This window comes from Aedes aegypti, chromosome 2, assembly GCF_002204515.2.
Source record: "Aedes aegypti strain LVP_AGWG chromosome 2, AaegL5.0 Primary Assembly, whole genome shotgun sequence".
Lineage (NCBI taxonomy): Eukaryota > Metazoa > Arthropoda > Insecta > Diptera > Culicidae > Aedes > Aedes aegypti.
Window position 1 is genome coordinate 133392169 of NC_035108.1, and position 26006 is coordinate 133418174.

The window sequence follows — 26006 nt, forward strand, 5'->3', positions numbered from 1 at the left end:
GGATTTCTTGCATAAATTTCTCTGGGGATTTCCTCCAGGAATCCCTCTTGGGGTTTGCTTCAAGAATTCTTCCAGGGATTTCCTCCAGGAACACCTCCAAAGTTTTTCTGGGAATCGCTCCCGAATTCCTCTAGCAAATCCTCCGGAGTTCCTCTTATTCACCGGAGCTCCACCGTTAATTCCTTCAGATTTTCTTCGTGGGTCCTCTGGCAGTTCCTCTAGACTCCAGGAATTCCTTCGTAGCTCCTACAGGAATTATTTCGGGGTTCCCTTAGAAGTTTCTCTGGTTATTCCTTCAAACTTGCTCTAAGGAATACTCCAAAGTTCCTCCAGGAAATCCTACAGATAACTCTGGGAAATCCTCCAGGAATTTCGTCGCAATTTCTCTTTGCAGATCTTCGGAGCTCCTAAAACTAATAATGAAAAATAAATCTTTAGGTATTCCTGGTGGAATTTTTGTATGAATCTCTACAATTTTTTATATGTAAAAACCTGAAGGAATCCTAAGTGGAATTGTTGAGGAAATTTAAGATATCTCACAGTAATTTCTGCTAGATACTTAAAAAATAACTAGAGAAATTACAGTTAAAACCTCTAAATGGAACTTTAACAGAAATCCGGGAGGATTTCTTAGAGCAAATTCTGGAAAAGCAAAGGGTCAAAGGAACTCAAAGAAACTTTTGGAGAAATCTCTGTACAAATTCTTGAAGAAAATCAGTATGGATTATTGGAGCAATTTTTGAAACAATCCTCAAAGAAGTCACTAGATAAATCCTTTAAAAATACATACAAAAATACATGAAGTAAATTCTAGAAAATCATAGGAAGAATGAATGTCAATATTCCTGTAAAAATATACGTTTGTTTACCAGCTCTGATTTTTCTTTCTGAAACATCCATCGTCTCTGGTTCCTACTCAATTGAGGTGAGTGAAAACAAGAAGAATATTCCATCGCTGCTCTTTTTTAAACAATATTTATTTTTATGGAAAGCTTGGTAGTCCTCCACTTCCTAGGTGAGGGTGCAAATGTCAAGGATTCCACCACGAATTTCTACGGGAATACATCTGAAGATTCCAGGAATCCCTACGAGGATTCGCTCCAAAAATTCTTCCAGGGATTTCATCCAGGAATTTCTCCGGGAATGGTCCCGAGGAATTTTTATTGTTCTTTCGAAGATTTTGTTCAGAAATTTCTCTAGAAATTTCCACCACGAATTCCTCCGGGGATTTCTTTTAGCAATCCCTCCAGGGATTCGCTCGGAGAATTCTTCCAGAGATTTGCTTCAGGAATTCATCCAGGGATTTTCTACAGGAATTCTTCAGGGGATTCCCAAGCATTCCTCCGGAGATTTCGTCCAGGATTTCCTCTGCGAGTATCGTCCAGAAAATCATTAAGCAATTCCTACATGCATGCATGTGACTTGATGCAACGCATCATTGCGGGTTGCTTGATTGAAAATCATTGCTTCAAACCAAGCTGTCAGTTGAAGTTGACGGACTATGGTCTAATCCACCGGTGTACTAAATTCACTCGGTCGAAGAATTGTGACACTTGATGCGGGGCACGCTCCCGTATGAGCCTCTGTACGTGCCATAAATTCTTTTGTTCTTTTGACTTTTACTCTGCGCTGTGTGTTGGTGTTGTCTCGCTCTTTCTCACGGGCAACTTGAAAACAGGGCGCACAGTAAAAGTCAAACGTTTTATAACATGCATAGGTTCATGATCCCCACGTTATCTGAACCCGCTATGGACCGATGCACGAGCTCACTATTTGACGTTTAAGCGGTGCCTTGTTATTTATGTGACCATGGAAACCAGTGAATTCGGCACCGCTCAAACGTCAAATAAGTGAACTCGTGCATTGATCCATAGTGCCAAAATTCATCGAACGAGTTAGTTTAGTACACCAGTGGATGAGATCATTGGCCCACGCTTATGGCAACACGGGAGACCGTGTTATTTTCCCTATCTTTTGTCTCGCTCTAACAATTTTCATCAAAGCTTTACAGAAGCAAATCTCGAGCTTTAGAGAACCGAATAAGCTGAAAATTTTATGGGTTGTGCACTACATATATAGAATTATACGAATATATTTTTCCTACCGATATATGTAGTGGTACTTGAGATTTGCTTTTTTAAATGGATAGGGTGATTATAATGACGTCCCATGCAGCCTTAAAACGCATAGTCTGCGCAGTTACATTTGAATGTTCGAAGAAGATGTAGCGATAACCAGATAATGATTTCTCATCTGATACATACCAAATCGTCAACTCGTGCCTGATTCAATTTGAGTTGAGCGTTATGTCTATCACTTCTTCTCTAGTAGATAACATGAAGGTTGGACGGCTGCCTATAGTAATCCAAGATCTGTACTACTTAAATATTCCACTGGAGCCTCTCAAAGTGATATCTGGGTTGCCCCCTAGATTTTCAGCGAGAAGTAATCGTAAAAAAAAAAATACTCGAATGTCTTGTACACCGCAACCACGAAACATCTGGAATTCTATCACTCCTCTAGTCCTTTGTCCTTGTAATAAGCCATTTTACGAAATATCTTCAAACGGTTTGTCTGCACGTGTAGTTGACTTAGTCTGACGAGTTTAGTACTATTTTTCATAGCAAAACCTGCAACCGACTGGTTCAAAATACCTCGAAAAATGGTTTACTGCAAAAAAAAGAAACACAACTATTAAGCCTCTTGCTTCTAGCTTCAATCGCTTCTTCTGAACTGCATTTCCTCCGTTCTTGTTCGCACCTGTAGGTTTCTAAGCGACAGTCTGACCCCCAACCACACCATCTGATGCTTTTCCAATCTTTACCGATTTGTAGGTTAAGCTTTGCAGCAGCCAGTGTTTCAGCGTCACCAAAGCTACAGAGATTTTTTTTTATACTTTACTACTATTGTTACGAATACTTTAATATAAAGATAGAAACTAGGACTAAGCCCATGAAACCCCAATTTTGATATAAAAAGTGGAAGCTGAATTGCTTACAATACTTCAGGATCATTAAAGTCAATAGAGGTGTACGTTCAGGTTTTCATTCAAGACTCTTCGAAAGACATATTGGATACACTCTCTATCGTTTTCTACTAGTTTTCAACATAATTCAGCGGACTTATGTAGAACTGTCGAGAAGTTTAGGGGACTATGAAAGTGTTTGAAGGTTAGGCAACTGGAAGTACATTCATCAAATCGCGAATTCTCATCTGAAGGTCATACCATAAAACGCCATGGCATTGGATCAACCACCGTAAAAGATCTACTTTAAATCTAACGCCTAACCTCTATCCCCAAATCTTATGAAACTAATACAGGTGGTCCAGAAGAATAAAATGCTGCGATGCTTCGAGCGCCGAAGCTTGCCAAACCGTTTCGCGACTGCTTCGGAAGGCGATCAATCAAATGCAATAACAACACTTTCGCTTTTAAGATTAACGAATGTCGTCGACTGAAATAAACGCATTGATTCTTTCCTCAAAACTCACGCGCACACGACTTTTATTTAAATTGTGAAACCAATTGCGCTGGTAGCATCTGACGCACGCGGGATGGCGATTAGGGCGGTTCAAATTGCATTTTTTTTTTTTGAAAATTCCATTTCTCATATCATATTTATTGAAATTGAGTTCTGACAATTTTTCAGCTATATTGGTGTGCTTCACTAAAAACGTTGAAAATTTCACAGAACTCTATATGAGAAAAGTTGGAAAGACATGGAAAAAAGAATTATCAAACTTTCTTGTAACTTGAATCACCGCAATGTTCATCAAACTGCTTAATCCAAAAGTGCGCTCTATCGCGTGGGAATTGTGATCGGTTTCATTCAACGAAAAATCTGTCTTTCTTATTGCCGAATTTCGCTTTCTTTGCTTCAATTGGGTGAATTACACTGAGTAACGCTTCTTCGCAATCTTCGTAATGCTGCACGCACATTTTCTCCACTCTCTTGGCTTATAGCTACTGTTAGGTAAGTATATCTAACTAACTCAATCGCGCAGGGATATCACGTATCGGTGATAAAAGCTGGCTACCATGAGTAGGAAGTTCATTGAGAAAACGCTCCGCTTACAGTCTGGCATTTTCTTCGCTTATTACGAATGGATGATTGAAGTGAACTGGAGATGGGATTTTAACGAGTTTTGAAGCTGTAAACGATTAATTGCTGCCGAACAGCCGGAATATTGATTGGGCATACATGTGTGAGAAAAAGTAATGGAAAACTATTTGGTAATTGTTGCGTGAGATCCTAAGTGAAAGGTGGAGCAGAAATTTGACGATTAATCAATAATTCTTTAATAGAAAAACAGTTGAAAAGGAATTAATATCGCCTAATAAAACAAAATTTTCCCAAATTCATTTTGATTTTGGGTTTGTATGAAATTTCTACCAGTCGCAGAGGTTATAGCCCAAGCTGAATTGTAGCAAGTTTCGAATCTGAAAAAACCTTTATTTAAACACAGCTGTTTTAATTTGCAAACAAAACAGCTGTGTGTTCTTACATTTAACATCGAACTTCTTTTTTTTTTTTTTTTTTACTTATTCATTTATTTCTCAGGCTCAAGCGCCATTAGGCATAACGGAGCCGAATTCATTTGATTTTTTTTTTTACAAAATCACATTTGCTTCTTAACGTTCTATATTAGTTTTGGGGAACCGTAAAACTCGCGGTTTGGTCGAGATTAGGGAGTACAAAAATTATCGGGGAAGGATAGGATTTAGGGGATGCTCGTTGACGTTCAGCAGCGTTATGTAGTGTTTCGCGTTGTTGCTGCAGGTCAACCGTAGAGTGGACATGACAACCTGTAACGGAACAAACAAACGTATTCCAAGAACACAAGGCGGACAGACGAAGACCAAATGGAGGACGAGTTGGACTGAACAACCAAAGTAGGAAATCAAACAAGGACGTCAATTTGCTTTAAAAATTTGTAAATGAGCATCATAAATTCGAGGTCCAGCCTACCCAGAACATCTCTAATGTCTTCCTTATCTGGTTTCCCTCGGGCCCTGAGGGATTCACATAAATCGGATCTGGCAATGCCGTATTCGGAACAGTACCACACCACATGATTGATGTCTCTGTATCCTGCACCACAACCGCAACGGTTATTGTCTGAGAGCCCTATTCGATAGAGGTGCGATCCCAAAGAGTAGTGGTTGGACATCAGCCGACACATTACCTTGATAAAATCTCGACTCATGTTTAACCCTTTATACCACGGCTTCTTGGACACCTGAGGGAGAATGGAATGCAACCACCTACCCAAGTCACCATTGTCCCATTTTTGTTGCCAACTGAGCAGGGTTTGCTGACGAGCAATTGCAAAAAATTCATTGAAGGCGATTTGACGGTCATAAGTATCGCCTTCCATAGCGCCCACCTTGGCGAGTGAGTCTGCTTTCTCATTGCCCGGTATCGAACAATGTGAAGGGACCCATACCAAGGTGATGTTGTGATTCGATAAAGCACTCAATGAAGATCGTATTTCGCGAAGGAAATACGAGGAGTGCTTTACCGGCCTCATTGAACGAATAGCCTCAATGGAGCTGAGGCTATCCGTAAAAATGAAATATCGATCAGAGGGAAGAGAGGCAATTCGCTCTAATGCATAATGTATAGCCGCTAATTCTGCGACGTATACTGAGCATGGGTTTTGAAGTTTATGGGCGGCACTATGAAATTCGTTATAGACACCAAATCCAGTGGAATCATTTGTTTTTGACCCATCAGTGTAAAACGTTCTGTCGCTGCTGACATGACCGAACTTGTTTGCAAAAATTAGTGGAATATACTCCGATCGGAGATGATCTGGAATTCCATGGATTTCTTGCTTCATGGACAGATCAAAACCTACAGTAGAACTGGAGAAGTCTGGGAAGCAACTACGATTTGGAGCATTCAATGAAGGGTTAACCTCCAGACTCATGTACCAGTAGTACAGTGTCATAAATTTTGTTTGAGGATTTCGTTCGATTAGCTTTTCAAAATTTCCAATCACCAATGGATTTAACACCTCACATCGGATGAGGAAGCGTAGCGATAATTCCGCGAACCGATCTGATAAAGGCAGTACTCCTGCTAAAACCTCTAAACTCATCGTATGAGTTGAGGACATGCATCCTAGCGCGATCCGAAGACAACGATACTGGATACGTTCCAGCTTCAGGATGTGTGTTTTCGCGGCGGATTGAAAACAAAAGCTACCGTATTCGAGGACCGACAAAATCGTTGTTCGATATAGCTTTATCAGATCTTCCGGGTGGGCTCCCCACCATGTTCCAGTGAGGGTACGCATGAAGTTGATTCGTTGCTGGCATTTCTGGTACAAATATTTGATGTGCTTTCCCCAGGTGCATTTAGAGTCGAACCAGACCCCTAGATACATGTGTGAAATACCCTGAGCAAGCTCCTTACCCATGAGTTGAAGCTCTACCTTTGCAGGATCACGCTTCTTAGAAAAGACAACCAACTCAGTTTTCTCCGGAGAGAATTCGATACCCAGCTTCAAGGCCCAAGTAGACAAATTGTCTAGAGTATCTTGCAGTGGTCTTTGCAAATCATCCGCCCCTGGTCCTGTTACAGAAACAACGGCATCATCCGCAAGCTGTCTTAGCGAGCAATTTTCCACGAGACAATCATCTATGTCTCTGACATAAAAATTGTAAAGAAGGGGACTTAAACATGAGCCCTGGGGGAGACCCATGTAACTTATTCGTGAAGTTGTTGAGGTACCGTGAGAAAAGCTCATACGTTTCTCAGACAACAAATTATACAAGTAGTTGTTTAATAATAATGAAAGTCCACAATCGTGGAGTTTGTCTGAAAGGACATCTATGCATACTGAATCAAAAGCCCCCTTAATGTCCAAAAATACTGAGCCCATTTGCTCCTTTTGAGCATAGGCTAGTTGGATTTCTGTTGAAAGTAACGCAAGACAGTCGTTCGTTCCTTTGCCTCTGCGGAAACCAAATTGCGTATCTGAAAGAAAGCCGTTCGCTTCAACCCATTTGTCAAGCCGATAAAGAATCATCTTCTCTAACAGCTTGCGTAAGCACTGCAGCATCGCGATAGGGCGGTACGAGTTGTAATCCGACGCGGGTTTTCCGGGCTTTTGGATGGCAATTACTCTCACTTGTCTCCAATCATCCGGAACAATGTTGGCTTCAAGAAACTGATTGTATAAGTCCAACAAGCGCCTCTTCGCGACGTCTGGGAGGTTTTTGAGCAGGTTGAACTTAATCCTATCCATTCCTGGGGCGGAGTTGTTACATGAAAGGAGAGCAAGTGAGAACTCAAGCATCGAAAAGGGTCTATCAACTTCGTTTCTCTCTGGCAAACAAGCGCGAACCGTCCTGTACACGGGAACGGAGTCAGGACACACTTTCTTAGCGAACTGGAAGATCCACCGAGAAGAGTGTTCTTTATCTTCATTTACCATCGACGCGTTGCGCATTCTTCTCCCGGCGGACCATAATGCTGTCATCGACGTTTCCCTCGAAAGACCGTTTACGAAATTTCGCCAATATCCTCGTTTCTTCGCTTTGACAAGGCTACCAAACTTGCGTTCAAGAGAGGTATAGCGCTCGTAGTTTTCACGAGAACCGCGTTTCCGGTATATTTTGAACGCGGCGGATTTTTCCCGATATACAGCGGTGCACTCCTCATCCCACCACGGGGTGGGTGGCCGACGTCGAACTTTCGATCCCGGTATTGGTCGACGCTGTGCTTGAAGAGCACTGTTGACGATTAATTCGGATAGGAACTGATACTCTTCCAACGGAGGAAGTAACTCGACCGACTGCACGCCATCGATGATCAATTCAGCGTACTTTCCCCAGTCAATATGTTTCGTGAGGTCATACGCTAGGTCGATCTGGCGGGCCTGACACGAATCATTGGTGATTGAAATTTTGATAGGCAGGTGATCACTACCATGGGGATCTTGAATCACTTTCCACGTGCAATCCAATGATAGCGAATTCGAACAGATTGAGAGGTCTAACATGCTTGGAGGAGCTGGAGGTTTTACACGTGTTGCTTCCCCAGTGTTTAAAATTGTCAAGTTGAAGTCGTCGCACAAGTCGTATATCAAGGACGAACGGTTATCGTCATACATTGACCCCCAGGCTGTACCGTGCGAATTAAAATCGCCAACGACTAACCGTGGAGCCGGCATAGCGCAGCAGATGGCTGCAAGGTCTCTGCGAGATACCCTGGCGCTCGGCGGCAGGTACACACTTGCTATGCTAAAGTTTTTGCCTCGTATCGTGACCTGCAATGCGACTACTTCGGTGCCAGTCATCGAGGGGAAGTCAACTCTATAAAAGGAGTGGAGTTTTCTGATCCCCAATAACACCCCTCCATAACCGTCCCCTCGATCCTGACGGATAATGTTAAAATCGTGGAAAGAAATATCTTTATCAGAAGTGAGCCATGTTTCACTAAGGGCGAATATGTCACAGCGCGTGCTGTGGACTAAAAATTTAAACGCATCAATGTTTTTAAGAATGCTTCTACAATTCCACTGTAGGATTTCGATCATATCCCCGACCTCGTTGGTTAAATTATCCATCGAGAGATATGATCGAATCAAGAATCGGCCATTGTGAAAACAGACGTTTCAGAAGAGGTTTCACGAAGTGAAGTGCCATGTTAATGAGGTTTCTTGTTGTGGGAGAAACTTCCAATATTTTGAAGATGAATTCCACAATCCCAGAAAGTGTTAGTTTGTCGGAAGTTTCGACACTTTCCTGTCGAGCCGAAGGAATATTTGCGTGTTGGCTTTCTGGGCGAAAAACTGGGATATCTGGGGTTTTAGATGATCCCGGAAGTGACGGAAAATCTCCAGGGACAAGTCGGAAACCTGGTGGATTTGCTTTAATAGCATTTTCGCCACTTCTTGACTTTTTCAGGGAAGGTCGGAGTTCCTGCTGTGCGTTTTGAGAAATTTGCTGACGATGTCGCAGCTGTCTAGCAACAGCTCGCTTTCTCTTTGATCCTGTTTGCACAATAGTATACTCTTCACCCTCCTCAGAGTCAGAACCTTGCTCATCGTCAGCTAGGGAGGTGAAGATATTGTTGCTAGCTATTGGTTGGGCTGGCGGAGCAACAGCTGGGGCGATCTTCTTCAGCATTTCTGCGTAAGAACGCTTCGACCGTTGCTGTAGAGATCGAATTTGATGTTTCTCCCTCTCTATATACCTAGGACATGTGGTGAGCTCATGTGGAGCTTGACCACAGCATGTACACTTAGGTTCTGTACTGCAGGCACCCTCAACATGTTGCTCACCGCATTTAGCGCATCGTGGTTTGTTACAACAGAAAGGTGTGGTATGACCAATCTGTTGGCACTTATCACAGTGCATGACCGTAGGTTTATAGAGGCGAACGGGTAACCGAAGTTTCCCGATCACCAAGTAGTCCGGGAGCGCCGATCCAGAGAATGTGACGCAAAACGAATTTGAGGGCTGTTTTGTGCCATCAGGAGCCACCTGATTCATTTGTCTGACATCAAGGATAGTGACTGGGGGAACATCACGGTTTTTAAACCCTCCAGCACCAGCTTTGATGTCAGCGCAACTCAAATACGGTTCGGTGACAACCCCTGCGATCTCAATGTCTCGACTCGGTATGTATACTCTGTACTCCATCGAGAAGAGCTCGTAGGAAGCAATTCTATTTGCCTGTTCACGATCACTGACAGTGATTCGGAGCTTGTCACGACTGGGTGCATCTACAGACTCGATGCCCCGAAACGACTTTGCCAAATCTTTTTCGATTTGCAATTTGTTTAACGGTTTACCTTTGGGCCGGAAAAAAACCAGAAAGGGACCCTTAGATCCGGGCGGGTAAGCTTTCTGGCGGGGGTTCGCTTTACCAGGGGTGGAGGGGAGCGCTTGCCGTTGATGTGCAGAGGAAGAATTCACAGATGATGTTTCCATGGGTACTTGTGGACTGACCAATGTTTCGTACGATGGTGATTCAATAGATTCATCCTCAGAAAGATGGGTAATGGAGTTTTCGATTTCAGGCAACCTCACTGGAGTTTGTAATTCAGGCGCTCCTTGTAGGGGAGAAGACCCTGTTTCTAATACGCCGGTCTCCATAGGGGAGACATTTTCAACAAAATTATTGTTTGACTCGTCTTCGGAGGATATCAGAAACTGCGAATCGCCCCCGCCTTCATCATTTGGATCCATTGTGTTGTAATATTAACACAAGGAAAAAATCTAAAACCTAACTAATATTTACAAGTGAACTTCTATTAATTTAGCTCACAGAATATTATTCTATTCTATTGGTTTAGCTCACAGAATGTAGCGTTGTTTACGCTTCGAGGAAAATAACAATGGCAATAACCCAAAAAAAAAGTGATTTGATTGATTTTGCACTGCTATGTGAGTTAATCAATATTAATGCAACACGAAAAAAAAATCAAATTATTAAAAAAAAATAATAATTCAGCAAAAAAAAAAAAAAAATTTCAAGGGAAAAAACACTTCAAGACCACTGTGTAAATCAACGTAGATGAAATTGTCCGACCGACGGCAAACAATGCAACCAAGAAAAGGAACAATTTACCTAACCACAGCGTGCTACAGCTTGTTCCTCTGCTTACTGTAGGTAGTCAAACAGGCGTTTTCTCGTATGATGACCTTGGCTCGTTCGATCTGCTGGAGCTGGCTACTACGATGAAAGCGCGTTGATGTTTGTCTGCGATGGGCACGATAGATGACGGGAAGGGGGGACCCCCGGTTTGCCCTTCGATGATGCTTCGACGCACAGTCTAGCCGTAGGACTATGCCAGGACTAGCTGCTTCCACGTGATGCGCGATTACCGTTTCGTTCACTGGTAGGATGAGCGAATGATATAAAAACTCCACTTGGAGAAAAACTCTACCGAAAAAACGAATGGTTCAGAGCACGGAATAAAGTCGACCGTCTCGATAGAGCGCACGACGAGGAATCCCCCCAAACATCGAACTTCTGTCACCAACGCTACTTGCACGGGATGGTATTTGTTTAGTATCGTTTGCTCTCGTTTCGTAGACACATTTCGTAGAAAATACTGTATTCCCAACTAACATTTAGTGGAGGTGAAAACATTCTCTAGGCCCTCTTTATACTGCTTTATGCTGAGTAAAGGCGCTGTACATACAAACGAAAGCTTCTATGCGATCCATTTACCAACAAATCTGGCGAATCTACTCAGCTACTTTTAAGCTGTGTTGGCAGCTCTTATTCATACCGATCATTGCTCTATCTCGACAGGTATACGACAAGTAGCTGTTTAACATCTTCGGAAGGCGCTTTCTCAACCATTTCGCAAGTGTTGAATAATTATTATACAGCCTTGCTGTATTATCGATTAAATATTATTTTTATGTTTCCAACGTTACCTGCCACCGCTTGGAATCGAACTCACGATCTCTGCATCCACAAGTCTCGACGCTGTTCTTGTTGCCACCACTGTTTATATCGAAAGGCAAAGAAAACACGCCGTTTTGTTCTACATCGAAAACGGTTCACACAATATTTTATAATGATCGTAAAAGATGCCATAGCCGCGCTTACACCACTTCATCAGGCTGTAAAAGGGTGCGAAACGTCAAACGCAATGTTTACATCCAACAAGCTGAGTAGATGCGCCACAAGTTGTTGTTTTACAGCATACTGCTGTATGCTCGCTGTATAACTAACGACAAAGCGCATCTTAAACATATATTGAGCAGCATAACAAATCATATTGTATAGAAGCAGCCGGATTGATGATGGCGAGTTTTATTCCACATCATTAGGTTGCTATCTTTTACAGTGTTGAGTTACAGCTTAGTGAAAGCAGCAAAAGCGATAACTGACGAAATTTATTCAGCTAAGATTTATAGCTGCAAAACGTTTGCGTTACAGCTGTATTAACGCTAATCGTTTTATTTTTGACAGCTTTCATTTTTTGCTGCGTTCGCTGCTTCAATTCAACTGTTATACAGCGCAAAGCAAATAATCTTGGCTTATAGCGCTAAAATTGTTAGTTGGGTTATTCTCAGCAAACCGTATTTTTCTGTGAAATGCACGAATCCATTTAGAAAGCTCTAAAAAATCTCACTGCTTTTACTAATGATTCGTACATTGTGTTCCAATGTTCTCTCAATACGAAATGAACGAAGTTCGATGGATAAAGGATGTTTCGGAAAACGGAAAAATGCTGGATTTTAAGGCAAAGCTCATTTGTGGTGAGATTTACAAGGGGATATTTCACTTAAAAGTTGGGTCCATTTACGGCCAGGAATGTATTGAACTCACAAAATCAGACAGTCATCAGGAAGCACAGGTTTCAAATACCTTGCTTGCCTTCTCTGCGAGATGAAGTCTTCGGGGTTCTCGATGCCTGGTACGTGCCTCCATATGCCAGAAGCTGTGATCTGTTGGAATTCTGTAACTCGGTTTCCAACAAATTGCTTTCAGCGAAATGGTGATACTACTAGCCAGTGCATGACAATCGTAGAATCAGTCCAAAAGAATGGACGTGGTTGTATTAGCAGGCTACTTTCCACCTTCTCGGATGGGTGGCTCATTAATAGAGCTCCACAGAGCTTGAGACGTGGCAGCCGTAAAAGCTCACTCTCGACTTTGCAGTAAGGTACCGTGGGGCAAGTGGGGAATGGATTCTTCAAATTCTAATTGGAATAAATGAGGTCGTATATATTTTTTTGCTTACCTCCCACCAAATATAAACAGTATGCTGAAATGTAAATGGCTCTGTAGAATTTACACCGTTCGTTTTAAAGAAAGTCGAATATAACGTCAGATAACTCTTGGGGAGAAATCATTTCTTGGAACGGAACCCTTCAATAAAGTATTCGGATTATTTTTGTGTGAATAGACCTATATCCCATTTTTATGTTTTGAACTAACATTACATTTACATTCCAAGAGATTCCCGTGCTTTCTCTTATATTGCAACTTTTCAATCAACGTTTTCCTTTCCGAAGTAGACACATTAATATCGTATTGTTTGGCTACCTCTTGTAGAGAAGTTCCATGATTTATAATAGCTTTCATCGCTTTGAGTATAGTGTTTCTTGGATTATCAACACATTCTGTTTTTCTATGATAATTGCGAAACTCGTTTACCTATAGCTACCTGAAGAGAAAACACAAATTCAATCTCTAATAAGAAACTTTTCACTTACCCCACATGATTAGAAAATTGGCGGTGTATCAATTTAGTTATCTTAAGGTCTACGTCGAATTAATTTCAAAACTATTTTTATTTCCGTTTAAAACTGTCAGAGAGGACTATTAAGATGCGGTACAGAAAATTTTTTTCCGCAACTTTTTTCCACTGAAAATATTAAACCAAGATTGGACGCCGCCAACTTGATACGGAGTAATAATTGACAGATTAACAATATTTCGCTCTTTTATGCAATAATGGTTGAACAATCTCAGGAATCTCTTACCTATCGTAGTGTGCTGTATGGCCTCAAAGGTTTAAGCATTTTCACTTACCCCATTTACCCACTTGCCCCGCGGTACCTCAATTAAGTACACAGAGGCGCTTCCACTATTTGAAACCATGCAAAGACGTCGTACGCGCTTTCGGACGCATCGTTAAAAACGTGGAGTTCAGCTTGCACAAGATTCGTGTGTTGGAAAATTCATCAAGGAGATTGAGTTCACTTTGGAAATCGATGTCCTAGATTGCGAACTTCTCGAAGCTCAGCAGCAAGGTATCTAAATGGGAGGTAGTTCAATCTTTCAGAATACTGCATCCGCCATGTTTAAATACCAAGTGACAGCTGACGAGTTTGTTTTGGTGGATGCTAGAATGCTATATGATAGATTAGACTGGCCCAGCTCAGTATGGGAGAAAAATAAAGTTGTATAATACCACGGGGACTCCCAACAATTATTCTTTAGAGTTAGAGGAAGACTTACTGAAAATTTCAGCTCTTTTGATTGTCCCATGAGCTGGCGTAATAGGGTAATGACTATTTATTTTGTTCTCAAACGCTAACAGTTGGCGCCAGCAGCAAAAATTACAGACAACAACCTTTTGAACATTCAGTTTCTCTTACCGGCCGCCAAACGACGACACTGTTCGGCGTGACATACACCACTGATTGCGCTACGCTGGATTCTCAGTTTCTCAAACTTTCAACACAAGCGCATGGAAGAATGGTAGTCGGAGAACTGTCAAAACGTATGAAAAATAATGAAAATCGTAAATTACTTGCAATTAGCAAACTGAATCAAAAAAAAAGTGATTAGAAATCAAGTGTAAAGTGAATACATAACTTTTTGTGTTTAGTTCATCTTCCGTGGTGCTTTCTTTGCTTCAGGATTTCGTTTTTACTACCATTGAAAAAGAGCTATCTATTGCCTTTTAAGTTTTGAATATCGCCCTATTGAATTGAAGTTAATATGGGATTTTCAGCTCAAACATATGGGAAACAGCACATCATCTCCTATTTGGGTCAGGAAAATTGTTGGTCGCGTTCAATTGAACCCAGAATGACATAAACACTACTTGATACTATAGCGAACAATATTGTAGAAGGTTGTATCACACACTCAAATTTTGTTCGCGAGCTCGGCATTTGAAAATGCTGGATCAACTCGGCTTCTGCACATTTTGCTGAAAACTCAGCTAAAAAATAATTTTAAACGAGATTCGGCAACTTCTGAAACTGAAATCTCGGTTAATTCTACTTTTTATCCGTATCTCGGCAACTATGTAAGCCGAGCACCAACGCTAACAATGTTTTCACCGAACTCAGTTGTAGCAAATGCTGATATATCGGTTTCGACCTAAGTTTACCGAGATTCTCGGCATTTTATTTTATCATCTGCCATCTTGTTTTCATTCACATCGCTTTTGTGTATATGTGGAAAAGTAGTGTAAATATCGTGGAAAAGTTCTTACAATAAACCAAGTGCTGGAAATCATGAAGCGGGAGGAAGCTAGATTGTACAAACTCTTCAGTAAGTACGCTCAAAGTTGTTGTTTTTATGTAATTTAGTGCTAGATATCGGATATTATGTGCTTTTTTTGCCGGGAAGTAATTATGAAATAATAACTCGAATTTAAAGGACACGTCATTAACCATTTCCATTTATGATATATGGGCAGCTCCAAAGTTGACATTGCTTAAAAACACTAATGAAAACTAAATAATATTCTGAGGCTAAAAGTGCCTCAACAATGATTGTTTTTCATTTTAGCTGAGATTTCAGTTTGTGAGATGCCGAGATTTTCGGTTAAACACGGTAGATAAAACTTTTCACAGAAACCGAGTTAATCAGTTAAAACTATTAAGCCGAGATGACTGCCGAGCGCTCGGCTGTGCGGATCTCGGTTTCCAAAAGCCGAGATTCGGCATATTATTCTAAGTGTGCATGACTAAAATTGAGAAAGTCTGTCTTTTAACTATCTGAAATAACAGCTACCGAAAAGCTAAACATTACATATAATTTACAATTGGATTAGATGGACAAATTAATGTGAAGATTTGCGAAAAAGTTACACGTCTTCTCAATGAGAATCGAACTCACGACTCCCCGATCTCTAGTTGGGGCGCGTTACTATTATATGTAATGTTAAGCTTTTCGGTAGTTGTTAAACTTCCACTCGGCTGGTTAGCCGTAAAACCAAGATTAATATTTAAAAAGAAACAAGTATCTGAAATAGATTTGCAATACTGCTTAGTATTTCTTCAACATAGCTGGGTGGTAGCCACTAAGCGCATCATAGCCACCTATGACGCTGGGCGAGCTGCGGCACAAGGTGCATGCATATATGTGATTGTACGAAAATGCTGATCTAAGCCTAACTTTCAACAACTGAGGTTAATGAAAATGAGCTTAAATCCAGATACAACCTTCTGCAACTATGTTCATTAGGATATCAACTAGTTATTTTATCATTCTGGGCTCTATAGAACGCGATTAGCTAGTATACGGAACGAAAATTTTCAATATATTTGGAACGAATATTCCATACCAACTTCGAATTTAATGCGCCAGTTGGGGGAGCAACCAAATGAGTTGAAATTTTGAAAGAGCTTCTTTCTCACCGTAAGGCACATATCTAAGTGGTGCCCCGTTGAGTTTTACAACTTTTTTGTTTAAGGGCCAGTCTAATCGGCATCGACCAGCAATTTAATTGATCGATGAGATCCAAGCCGAGCAAATTGAGTTGCTGTTTTACGACGTAAAAGCGGACTAGACGCTTCACCCCATTGATGAAAAACGAACATTTACAATCAAGCTCGAGCTTCAGTGACTTTCCGGATGCTGACGAAGCTACGATCGTCACTGAACTGGAGGTGGAAAGGGCGATCCTACGCCAAGTCTTCTAGGAGATTATGCTGATGTCCGATGCCGTATCTAGTTGAAGACTGATCGTTCACCAGCGCACTCAAAAATCTTCTTCTCTTCTTCGCGTTCTTCACCCACGACACTTTTAGTTTCCGTCTTCCTCGGAGAAAATGGCTTGTTCGGAGATCGTGGATTTCTTGCGCTAGAGCAGTATCCGTCTTTCTGACCGACTTGTCTGCACTGCCAACATTGATGCTTCTTGAAGCAACAACCCTTAGAGTAGTGCATGGAACCACAGTTCAAACATGGTCCTGTTCCGATGGCTTTACTCGGACGAAACTGGAAAATGCAGTTCGTATCAAGATACACGCTTTCCGACGTGATGACTGCTTGCACTGCAGCTGAATATTGCCCTGCCTCGATCATTGCTGTGTCGTGTTTGAAGCTAAGGAGTCGTTGGCACTTATCTGGTATTTGCTCCAAGATGATGTCTCCGGTGATGCTCTCCGTTTTTAAACCGCATACGAATACTAGGCACTTAAACTGTTGCTCGGTAAGTTTTCCGAGTTCAAACTCAACACACAGTTTGTTGATTCTGCATGTGTACGTTTTGAAATCCTCGGTAGCTTGCTGGGCGACTTGCAAGCATCGATAGCGCCTACTCAGCACAGACTCCATTGTGCCAAACAAGGTTTTTGGCTTGATCATGGTATCAAAAAAGCTTATGTCCTTCGGAATCTTTGGAAGAATATAGTTGGTGTATCGTTCGTGTTCCATTGGTCCAATTTTACGGAGCAATAACCGCACCTTCGCCTCATATTCCAAACGAACATATTGTCCTGATTGATCTTGTTGCCGTCCATTCGTCGCAATCGATGGTGGATGCGAACGATTATCCCGGATGGCAAATTGTTGTCGTCCATTCTACTTCTCTCCCTCGCGGAAGACACTTTTACCGCTGTTTCTCACTTCTTCTTATTATTATTCTTCTTCTTCTTGGCATTAACGTCCCCACAGGGACAGAGCCGGCTACTCAGCTTAGAGTTCTTTTTGAGCACTTCCACAGTTATTCAATGAGAGCTTTCTTTGCCAAAGTTCCCATTTTCGCATTCGTACATCGTGTGGCAGGTACGATGATACTTTATGCCCAGGGAAGTCAAGGAAATTTCCATTACGAAAAGATCCTGGACCGACCGGGAATCGAACCCAGACACCTTCAGCATGGCTTTGCTTTGTAGCCGCGGATTCTAACCACTCGGCTAAGGAAGGCCCCTATAAGTGCGTCCCGTAACGCCTATTGCTTCATGTCCGCCAAATGAACCGTGCCTTGGTTCTAAACTGGTCCGCAAAAGATAATCCGATAGCTCCATTGAATCCGCACTTTGTCGATATGCGAACATCGCGGTACCGTAATTTCGGGTGAAATTGATCATTTTTCACGGTTTTTCTAGTCTGTTTTCTATAATGTTAACAATGCCAAACAACTAAATGCAGGGAAACAAGTACGAAGGTGTGCCTCATCGACTCATATACCGAAATTTTCTAACAAATGTCATTTTAGTGTTAACAATTACCTCTAAAATAAAAAATCAGGGAATCTCATTTCGGGGTGAAATTGATCACTTGTCAATGTCATTATTGTTAGTTTTCAAAACAACTCTACATGACAAATTTGAGCTCCCTGAATCCGAATATGCTTGTAAAATTCTTAGCAATGCAATATTTACATGAATAACGAATAGTTAAATTTCATGAATTACGCGGAAAACGCCTAAATGTATGCAATTTCCAAAGGAATTCAATGATATCTAAAAGAAATTCAATTTTTTCAACCATTTGAGCTAATTGGAGTTTTGGTGATGAAATCTGGTTTGGGGATATATCTCAAGCATCCTCACAAATTTTCAGGTTTATACTTTGTTCAAATCCTTGCTTAGAAATAGAAGTTTATAGGTGTTTATCAATACTGCACCGTGCATGATTTTGAAATTTTACATTATTTTCATAGTGATTAACATTCTTTAACGCAAAAAACTTCACAACACACAATTCGACAACAGTTACGACAAACAACGTTCATTTACTGCAGCTTACATTGATATTTGTGCTCCATTACGAATAAATAAAATCGTGTGATACGATGATCAATTTCACCCTACTGATCAATTACACCCGATTTTACGGTACCACGTAAAAAAACCGCGGTAATTCAAAAATTGACGAAAAACAAATTCAAAAAAATAAATGCATACCGTTTTGATTCATATTACGGACACTTAAGGACTCAGGGATATATAACCCAGCATAGAGCATACAAAATAAATCATTCTGCAGTGCGCATCGTACCTTCGTGCTGTGCGTACACGAATTCTCTCTGCTCTTGGAAGTTTTCTTAAAAACTACCTAAAGCAATAAAACAGTACTTTTCAGTGCTACAAAAACAGTACTTTTCAGTGCTAAAATTAAAAACGGTACTTTTCAGTGCTACTAAAACAGTACTTTTCAGTACTATTTTTTCTACTATTGATCCCTTTACGATCCTTGTTTGGACCCGTGCCTTCGATTTTTCGTTGGACCCGTTGGCGAAAGCTAGCGGTGGTAATCCTTCTTGGACACCGTCTTGGGAAAAAACCTTTCGAAGGTCACGTCTTCTCGTTTATTAATTAAACATGGTATCAACAACAAACAAAAGGAAGGGTGAATCTCTGAATTCACTACTTCCTTCCAAAAAAGTGGGTTTTAAAACTGTCACTACACGTGGCAAGAATGGAAGAAAGGACGCTTCCCCGGAATGCGAACTTTCTTCCAAGGGTGAAACGAATAATTGTATCGAAATGAGCAATCAGTTCGATGCTCTAGACAAATTTTCCGAACACCAAATCGAAGCAGCCTCTAGCTCAGGCTCTTTGATTCAAGTGAGGAAGCAAAGAGTGCCGCCTATCGTGGTCAGTTGTTCCGAATTTGGGGGATTTAGGCAGGAGATCTTGAACTCCATTAGGGGAATCAAGGTTTCCTTCCAAATCGTAAAGAAAGGAGACTGTCGCGTTTTGCCGGAAACTCTTAAAGATCGTGAGCTTCTTCTCAAACATCTTGAAGAGAAGAAGCACAAATTTTTTACTTATGACGACAAAACTGAACGTTTGTTCAAAGTTGTCTTGAAAGGTCTCTCAAGTGACTATAAATCACCTGAAGAGATCAAAAATGGAATAAATGATTTACTTGGATTTTCCCCAGTCCAAGTAATCATTATGAAAAAGAGAACCCAATCTGGCATTGTTCGGAAAGGGCTTTCTCAAGAATTTTATTTAGTTCACTTTAACAAAAAAGAACTAAATAATATTAAAGCTTTAGAAAAAGCAAAACTTTTGTTTGATGTCCGTGTGACATGGGAACATTTCCAGAAACCTGGAGGAAATTACCAGAACCCCACTCAGTGCCGTCGGTGCCAAAAGTGGGGTCATGGTACAAAAAATTGTCGCATGGATGCTAAATGCATGATTTGCGGAGGTTCTTCTGACGCTAAGGACGTCTGTCCAGTGAAGGAAGATACCACCAAATTCATATGTTGTAATTGCGGGGCTAACCATAAGTCCAATTTTTGGAATTGTCCTTCACGCAAAAAGGTCATTGAGGCTCGTGCCAGGCAGATGAAAGATAATATCCGTTACGATAACGGTCCTTTCCGAAATTTGCCTGGTAGAGTATCGAACAATGCTCATTTTTCAGTTAACGATCGCTTGATCATGAATCATACCCATCAGGAAGATCATAATCATGCTCATTCACAAACTAATTTTAATCCGTCGGGTAGCCGTTCGAATCTTTCTATTTCGAATGTATCTACCCACGGTAAATCCTTTGCCGATATCGTAGCAGGAAATTCGAACTCCTCCCCTGTTCGATCCATGGGTACCCATTCTACTTGTTTCAAATCAAATGGAAAAAACCCTACCGCCACAGGTAACTCCGCTTCTTCGTCTACCGGAAATTCCAATGGGAAATCACATGACATGTCTGCCTCTGATTTTAATTTTCTAACTGAACAATTGAATCTAATAATTGATGCAATGTTCAAAGCCACCACTATGACTGAAGCAGTCCAAGTAGGTGTAAAATTTACAAATCAAATTGTTATTGGATTACGTTTTTCTAATGGATCCAAATAATAATTTAAATATTTTAAATTGGAATGCTCGTTCTCTGAATGGTAAAGAGGACGAGCTGTTTAATTTTCTTACGGTTAATAACGTGCATATAGCAGTTATTACCGAAACGTATTTAAAACCTGGATTTAAACTCAAAAGAGATCCTAACTTTTTTGTTTATCGTAATGATCGACTTGATGGGGCATGTGGGGGAGTGGCAATCATCATTCATAGGCGTATAAAACATCAACTGTTTTCATCATTTGAAACTAAAGTTTTTGAAACTTTAGGTGTTTCTGTTGAAACACAGTTTGGTAAATATACTTTCATAGCTGCCTATTTGCCTTTTCAATGCTCTGGGCAGCAAGTTAATTTGCTCCAAACTGACTTGCGTAAATTGACTCGCAATAAGTCAAAAATTTTTGTCATTAGTGACTTTAATGCCAAACATCGGTCATGGAATAATTCTCAAAGTAATTCCAACGGCAGAATTTTATTTGATGAGTGCTCTTCAGGATATTTCTCAATTCAATACCCTGATAGCCCCACTTGTTTTTCCTCTTCTAGAAATCCATCTACGATTGATTTGGTCTTAACCGACTCTAGTCATCTTTGTAGCCAACTGATTACTCATGCTGATTTTGATTCTGATCATGTCCCTGTTACATTTCAAATATCCCAAGAAGCGATTCTCAATCCTATCAGCTCCACTTTCAATTATTTACGAGCCGACTGGAATATATATAAAACGTATGTTGACTCCAATCTTGATGTTAACATTTCTTTAGAAAATAAACTTGATATTGACAATGCTCTTGAAACTTTAACAAATTCCATTGTTGAAGCCCGGAGCATTGCAATTCCAAAATGTGAAGTAAAATTTGAATCCGTGATTATAGACGATGATCTTAAACTCTTGATCCGTCTCAAAAACGTGAGGAGAAGGCAATATCAACGCACTCGCGATCCTGCTATGAAAATTATATGGCAGGATTTGCAGAAAGAAATCAAGAAACGTTTTGCTCAATTGAGAAACAAAAATTTTGAAAATAAAATTTCTGAATTGGACCCTGGCTCTAAGCCCTTTTGGAAATTATCGAAAATCTTGAAAAAACCTCAGAAGCCAATACCGGCATTGAAAGAGGAAAACAAATTATTACTAACTAATTGCGAAAAAGCTCAAAAACTTGCTATGCAGTTTGAAAGTGCGCACAATTTTAATTGAGGACTTACTAGTCCAATTGAAAATGAAGTTACTCAGGAGTTCGAAAATATTCTCAATCAAGAGAACGTTTTCGAAAATGCCTGGGAGACTGATTTGGAAGAAGTGAGAACTATTATTAAAAAATTCAAAAACATGAAAGCTCCTGGAGATGATGGAATTTTCTACATCCTCATCAAGAAACTTCCAGAAAGTAGCTTATCATTTTTAGTTGATATATTTAACAAATGTTTTCAATTAGCATATTTTCCTGACAAATGGAAAAATGCTAAGGTTGTTCCAATTTTAAAACCAGACAAAAATCCTGCAGAAGCTTCTAGCTATCGTCCAATCAGTTTGCTTTCCTCCATCAGTAAACTTTTTGAAAAGGTTATTTTGAACAGAATGATGGCCCACATCAACGAAAATTCAATTTTTGCCAATGAACAGTTCGGATTCCGCCATGGACATTCGACCACCCATCAACTTTTACGTGTAACAAATTTGATCCGTTCCAACAAATCTGAAGGCTATTCTACTGGTCTTGCTCTTCTAGACATAGAAAAAGCATTCGACAGGGTTTGGCATGAAGGTTTGATTGTAAAATTAAAAAACTTTAATTTTCCAACATACATTGTTAGAATAATTCAAAGTTATTTGTCAAATCGTACACTTCAGGTTAATTATCAGAACTCCAGATCTGAAAGACTTCCTGTAAGAGCTGGTGTTCCTCAAGGCAGCATTTTGGGACCAATATTATACAATATTTTCACATCTGACTTACCTGAGCTACCTCAGGGATGTCAAAAATCTTTGTTTGCGGATGACACAGGCTTCTCCGCCAAAGGACGAAGCCTGCGTGTCATCTGTAGTCGATTGCAAAAAAGTTTGGATATTTTTTCTTCATACTTGCAAAAATGGAAGATTTCTCCTAATGCTTCCAAAACTCAACTAATAATATTCCCACATAAACCAAAAGCTCTTTATTTGAAACCTTCAAGTAGACATGTTGTCACGATGAGAGGGGTTCCAATAAATTGGTCAGATGAAGTTAAGTATCTAGGGCTCATGCTAGATAAGAATTTAACTTTCAAAAATCACATTGAGGGCATTCAAGCCAAATGTAATAAATATGTAAAATGTCTCTATCCCCTTATTAATAGAAAATCAAAACTTTGTCTTAAGAACAAGCTGTTGATATTCAAACAAATTTTCAGGCCAGCCATGTTGTATGCTGTACCAATATGGACTAGCTGTTGTAATACCAAGAAGAAAGCTCTGCAGAGAATTCAAAATAAAATTTTGAAAATGATTCTGAGGCTTCCTCCCTGGTATAGTACCAATGAGTTACATAGAATATCCAATGTTGAAACATTGGAACAAATATCAAATACAATCATTAATAATTTCAGGCAAAAATCGTTACAATCTTCTTTTGCCACGATTAATGCGTTATATGTTTAGGTTAAGTTAGGTTAAGTATATTAAAACGTTTTTTTTTTCTCTTATAAGCAGGTGAAATCAACTCACCTGTAAAAAAACTGAACTGCTACGGCAAATGAAATGTAATATGTTGTTAACAAAATGTTAATTAAATCTTAAATTTGTTTTACCAAATTAGGATGATAGTGTTGTCAAATAACACAGAACACCTAGATATAAGAAATGAATGTAATGTTGGGAATGATACTAATAAAAAAAAAAAAAAAAAAAAAAAAAAAAAAAAAAAAAAAAAAAAAAAAAAAATCATTCTGTATGATTCCTTAGCGCTATAGAGCGTCGGAAGCCCTTTACTTTCGAACGGTGGGTGAAGAATACGCTTCCGCAACTTCAATAATTTTAAATAAATCAAAATGTGTGGCCTTTTCATGATTCTTATTCCGGACGCTTCTTCACTTTTGCCTCATATTCCGGACACTTTGAATCGAATTCCGGACAGCTCATGATAATCATTAATGGAACAGTCAAATCATCAATCGAAATCGTTAAACCACCAAAGAGACATCTAAGGTAGTTGGGCATTACAAATTTTCAAAGATATTTATGGAAAAAGTTTACTAAAATGAGCCTTGAAATTGAGAACTTTTGAACAGCAAAAATTGAAACATTTCGCGTGAAATGTTTCCCATACAAAGTAGAGTGTCCGGAATTTGAAGCTGTCCGTAATATGAATCAAAACGGTACAAAACAATGTTCTATAATGGTCATGAAATGTCGAAAAACACGAAATCTTGTTTCGTCATTTATTTTTTGAATCAACACGTTTTTTTACTCGGTTTGTTTACGCGGGACATCGACCGACGTAAAAAAATAGTAAGTGTATACTGTCTTAACAGTTTAATTGATCTGCTATGAATTCGAGCTGCCGATACTGGTGATCGGTAGTTAGAGTTTCATTTAGTGCTAGATTAAAAGAGCTTTATTCTACGTTACTCTACTGCGCTTTGTATGACGACAAGTTGATTGAGAGTGAGTGTTTGAGTTCTATCAATTTGGGTAATTTAGTGGCCTGTACCCTAACAACCGAAATAAATCAGAAGTGCCTACAATAGGATCCGGCTCACTATGGTTTAGTTTTCAGACAACTTTTCAGATAATTTCACAAAAGTCTACTATAATTAGGATGAAAATTCGCTTAGCGGCATTCAAAATGAACATTTATTAATAAGGTTGGCATATTGAAACATAATATAGGTACATGTTATTTTGTCATTATTTAGGTATATGTTCTTTAACGTTCAACGCTCCGTCATCATAATCATCGTCATTATCGATACTTCAAAAGCAGTTTTTTCTGTTCAAAACGAAAAACTGTTCGATGAAAATGTGTTCATCGTGTTTCTTTTGGAGAATAGCATACAGTGAACACTTTTTCCCGTAAATATTATTGATTTTGAACGAAAAAACTGCTTTAGAAAATACAGAAATCAATGACAGATCCAGCCCCCTTAACTGGTGTATATTACCCCCAGTAGAGTGCAGAGCTACTTGGACACTTTCATCATTCACTTTGGCATGGGGAGTTTTCTTGGTTGAATTGTCTGAAACTTTGCAATAAGATGCACTTCAATAGGACGCATATTGTGGTCAAATATCGTCCCCTTAATGCTACAACTAGATAACTCGAAAATCAAAATTTTGAGATGTGCAACCTTGAAAGTATGACCGTTTAACAAGGTGATGGTTAATCGCAGAGATTATGATTGAAAAATAATCTTTAACTTGTATATTTTGAATTACACGCTTAAGACCTGTGGATATTTTGCAGATCTAATTAAGAAAACTGTTTTGACAAATTGAAGTCAAAAATTTCAAATTTCGAGTTATCTAGTTGTAGCATCAAGGGGACGATATGTGCTCAGTAGCATTCAAAAAACTCCACGGCCGAAGTGGGCCCAACTGCTAAACCAAATACATCCACGCTGCAAAAATCTCCTCTATTTAACTTTCCATTTTTCTACATTTTCAAACAACTTTACAATGCTTCTGTGTGATTTTCGCTTGAATTCTTTTATATCACTTTCTGGCACATACTTTCTGGGTAAGCTTTAAATCAATTTAATACATTAACCAATTTGAACATATCAAACATATTAACATCAAACTGATGCAGCTGTTTGAACTCTTCGCAGATCGAGATCCAAACAAGGAAAGTTAGACAGCACATTTACACCCCACCATATAAGAGACATCATATCATGAGACACATATTGAAAGGTAAATTCAGAGTTGTTTTTTTTTCAAATCGAAGGGCCTCATATCATTCCCTTATTTCAGGTGACTGACCGATGGAGGATGCAATAGAGTTCGACTATGCTGTGAGCTGCACTGTTAACTGTCCACGCCAGCAGGAATAATTGGCGTTAATTTTTACATTTTATAACAAAAAAAAATAATCCGTGCACTGATGAATAAAATGCTCAATGAAGTACTGCATCATATAATGTCCAGTATCATCATCTCACAAAGCACTTTTGAAGTTGTTTCTCAAATCATATTAGTTTTAACAGACGAAAAAAATCGATTATTGTTGCAAATTTCCACGAAATATTTGAGAATGAAAGTGTGAAATCCAGTTGTTGTGCAAGTGTATTATAAACGCTTTTCCTACTATTTCGTTTTGCTTATTTGTCCACCGACCAGGCCCAGGGCGCGTGCAGGAAAAAAAAAATAAACACCAATCAAGTTTCAAAGACGATCGAACAACAATGGGTGGATGAAATTTTAATGAAAAGAAGAAAAATCAATCAAATCTTGCGTTGTCCGTCGATTTACGACGGATGCGGTCGGTTGACGTCTGGTGCGCGCTGATGCGCGGTTGGAAATAGATTT

General features: G+C 39.7%; 1 protein-coding gene across 4 annotated transcripts in view; it reads left to right on the forward strand.

Annotated features, from left to right (window-relative positions):
• Positions 1-25787, forward strand: part of LOC5568131 (troponin C) — a 51694-nt gene extending 25907 nt beyond the window's left edge. The window contains exons 6-7 of one of the 4 annotated variants that reach the window (XM_021842439.1): positions 25307-25391; positions 25452-25787. In XM_021842439.1, coding sequence (XP_021698131.1) covers positions 25307-25332 — 26 coding nt within the window. In that variant the 3' untranslated portion in view covers positions 25333-25391; positions 25452-25787. Of the gene's footprint in view, positions 1-2766; positions 3492-25306; positions 25392-25451 lie in introns of those variants that run through there. The other 3 variants (XM_021842440.1, XM_001652020.2, XM_001652018.2) reach the window with 3 other exon arrangements.
• The last annotated feature ends 219 nt before the right edge of the window (positions 25788-26006 follow it).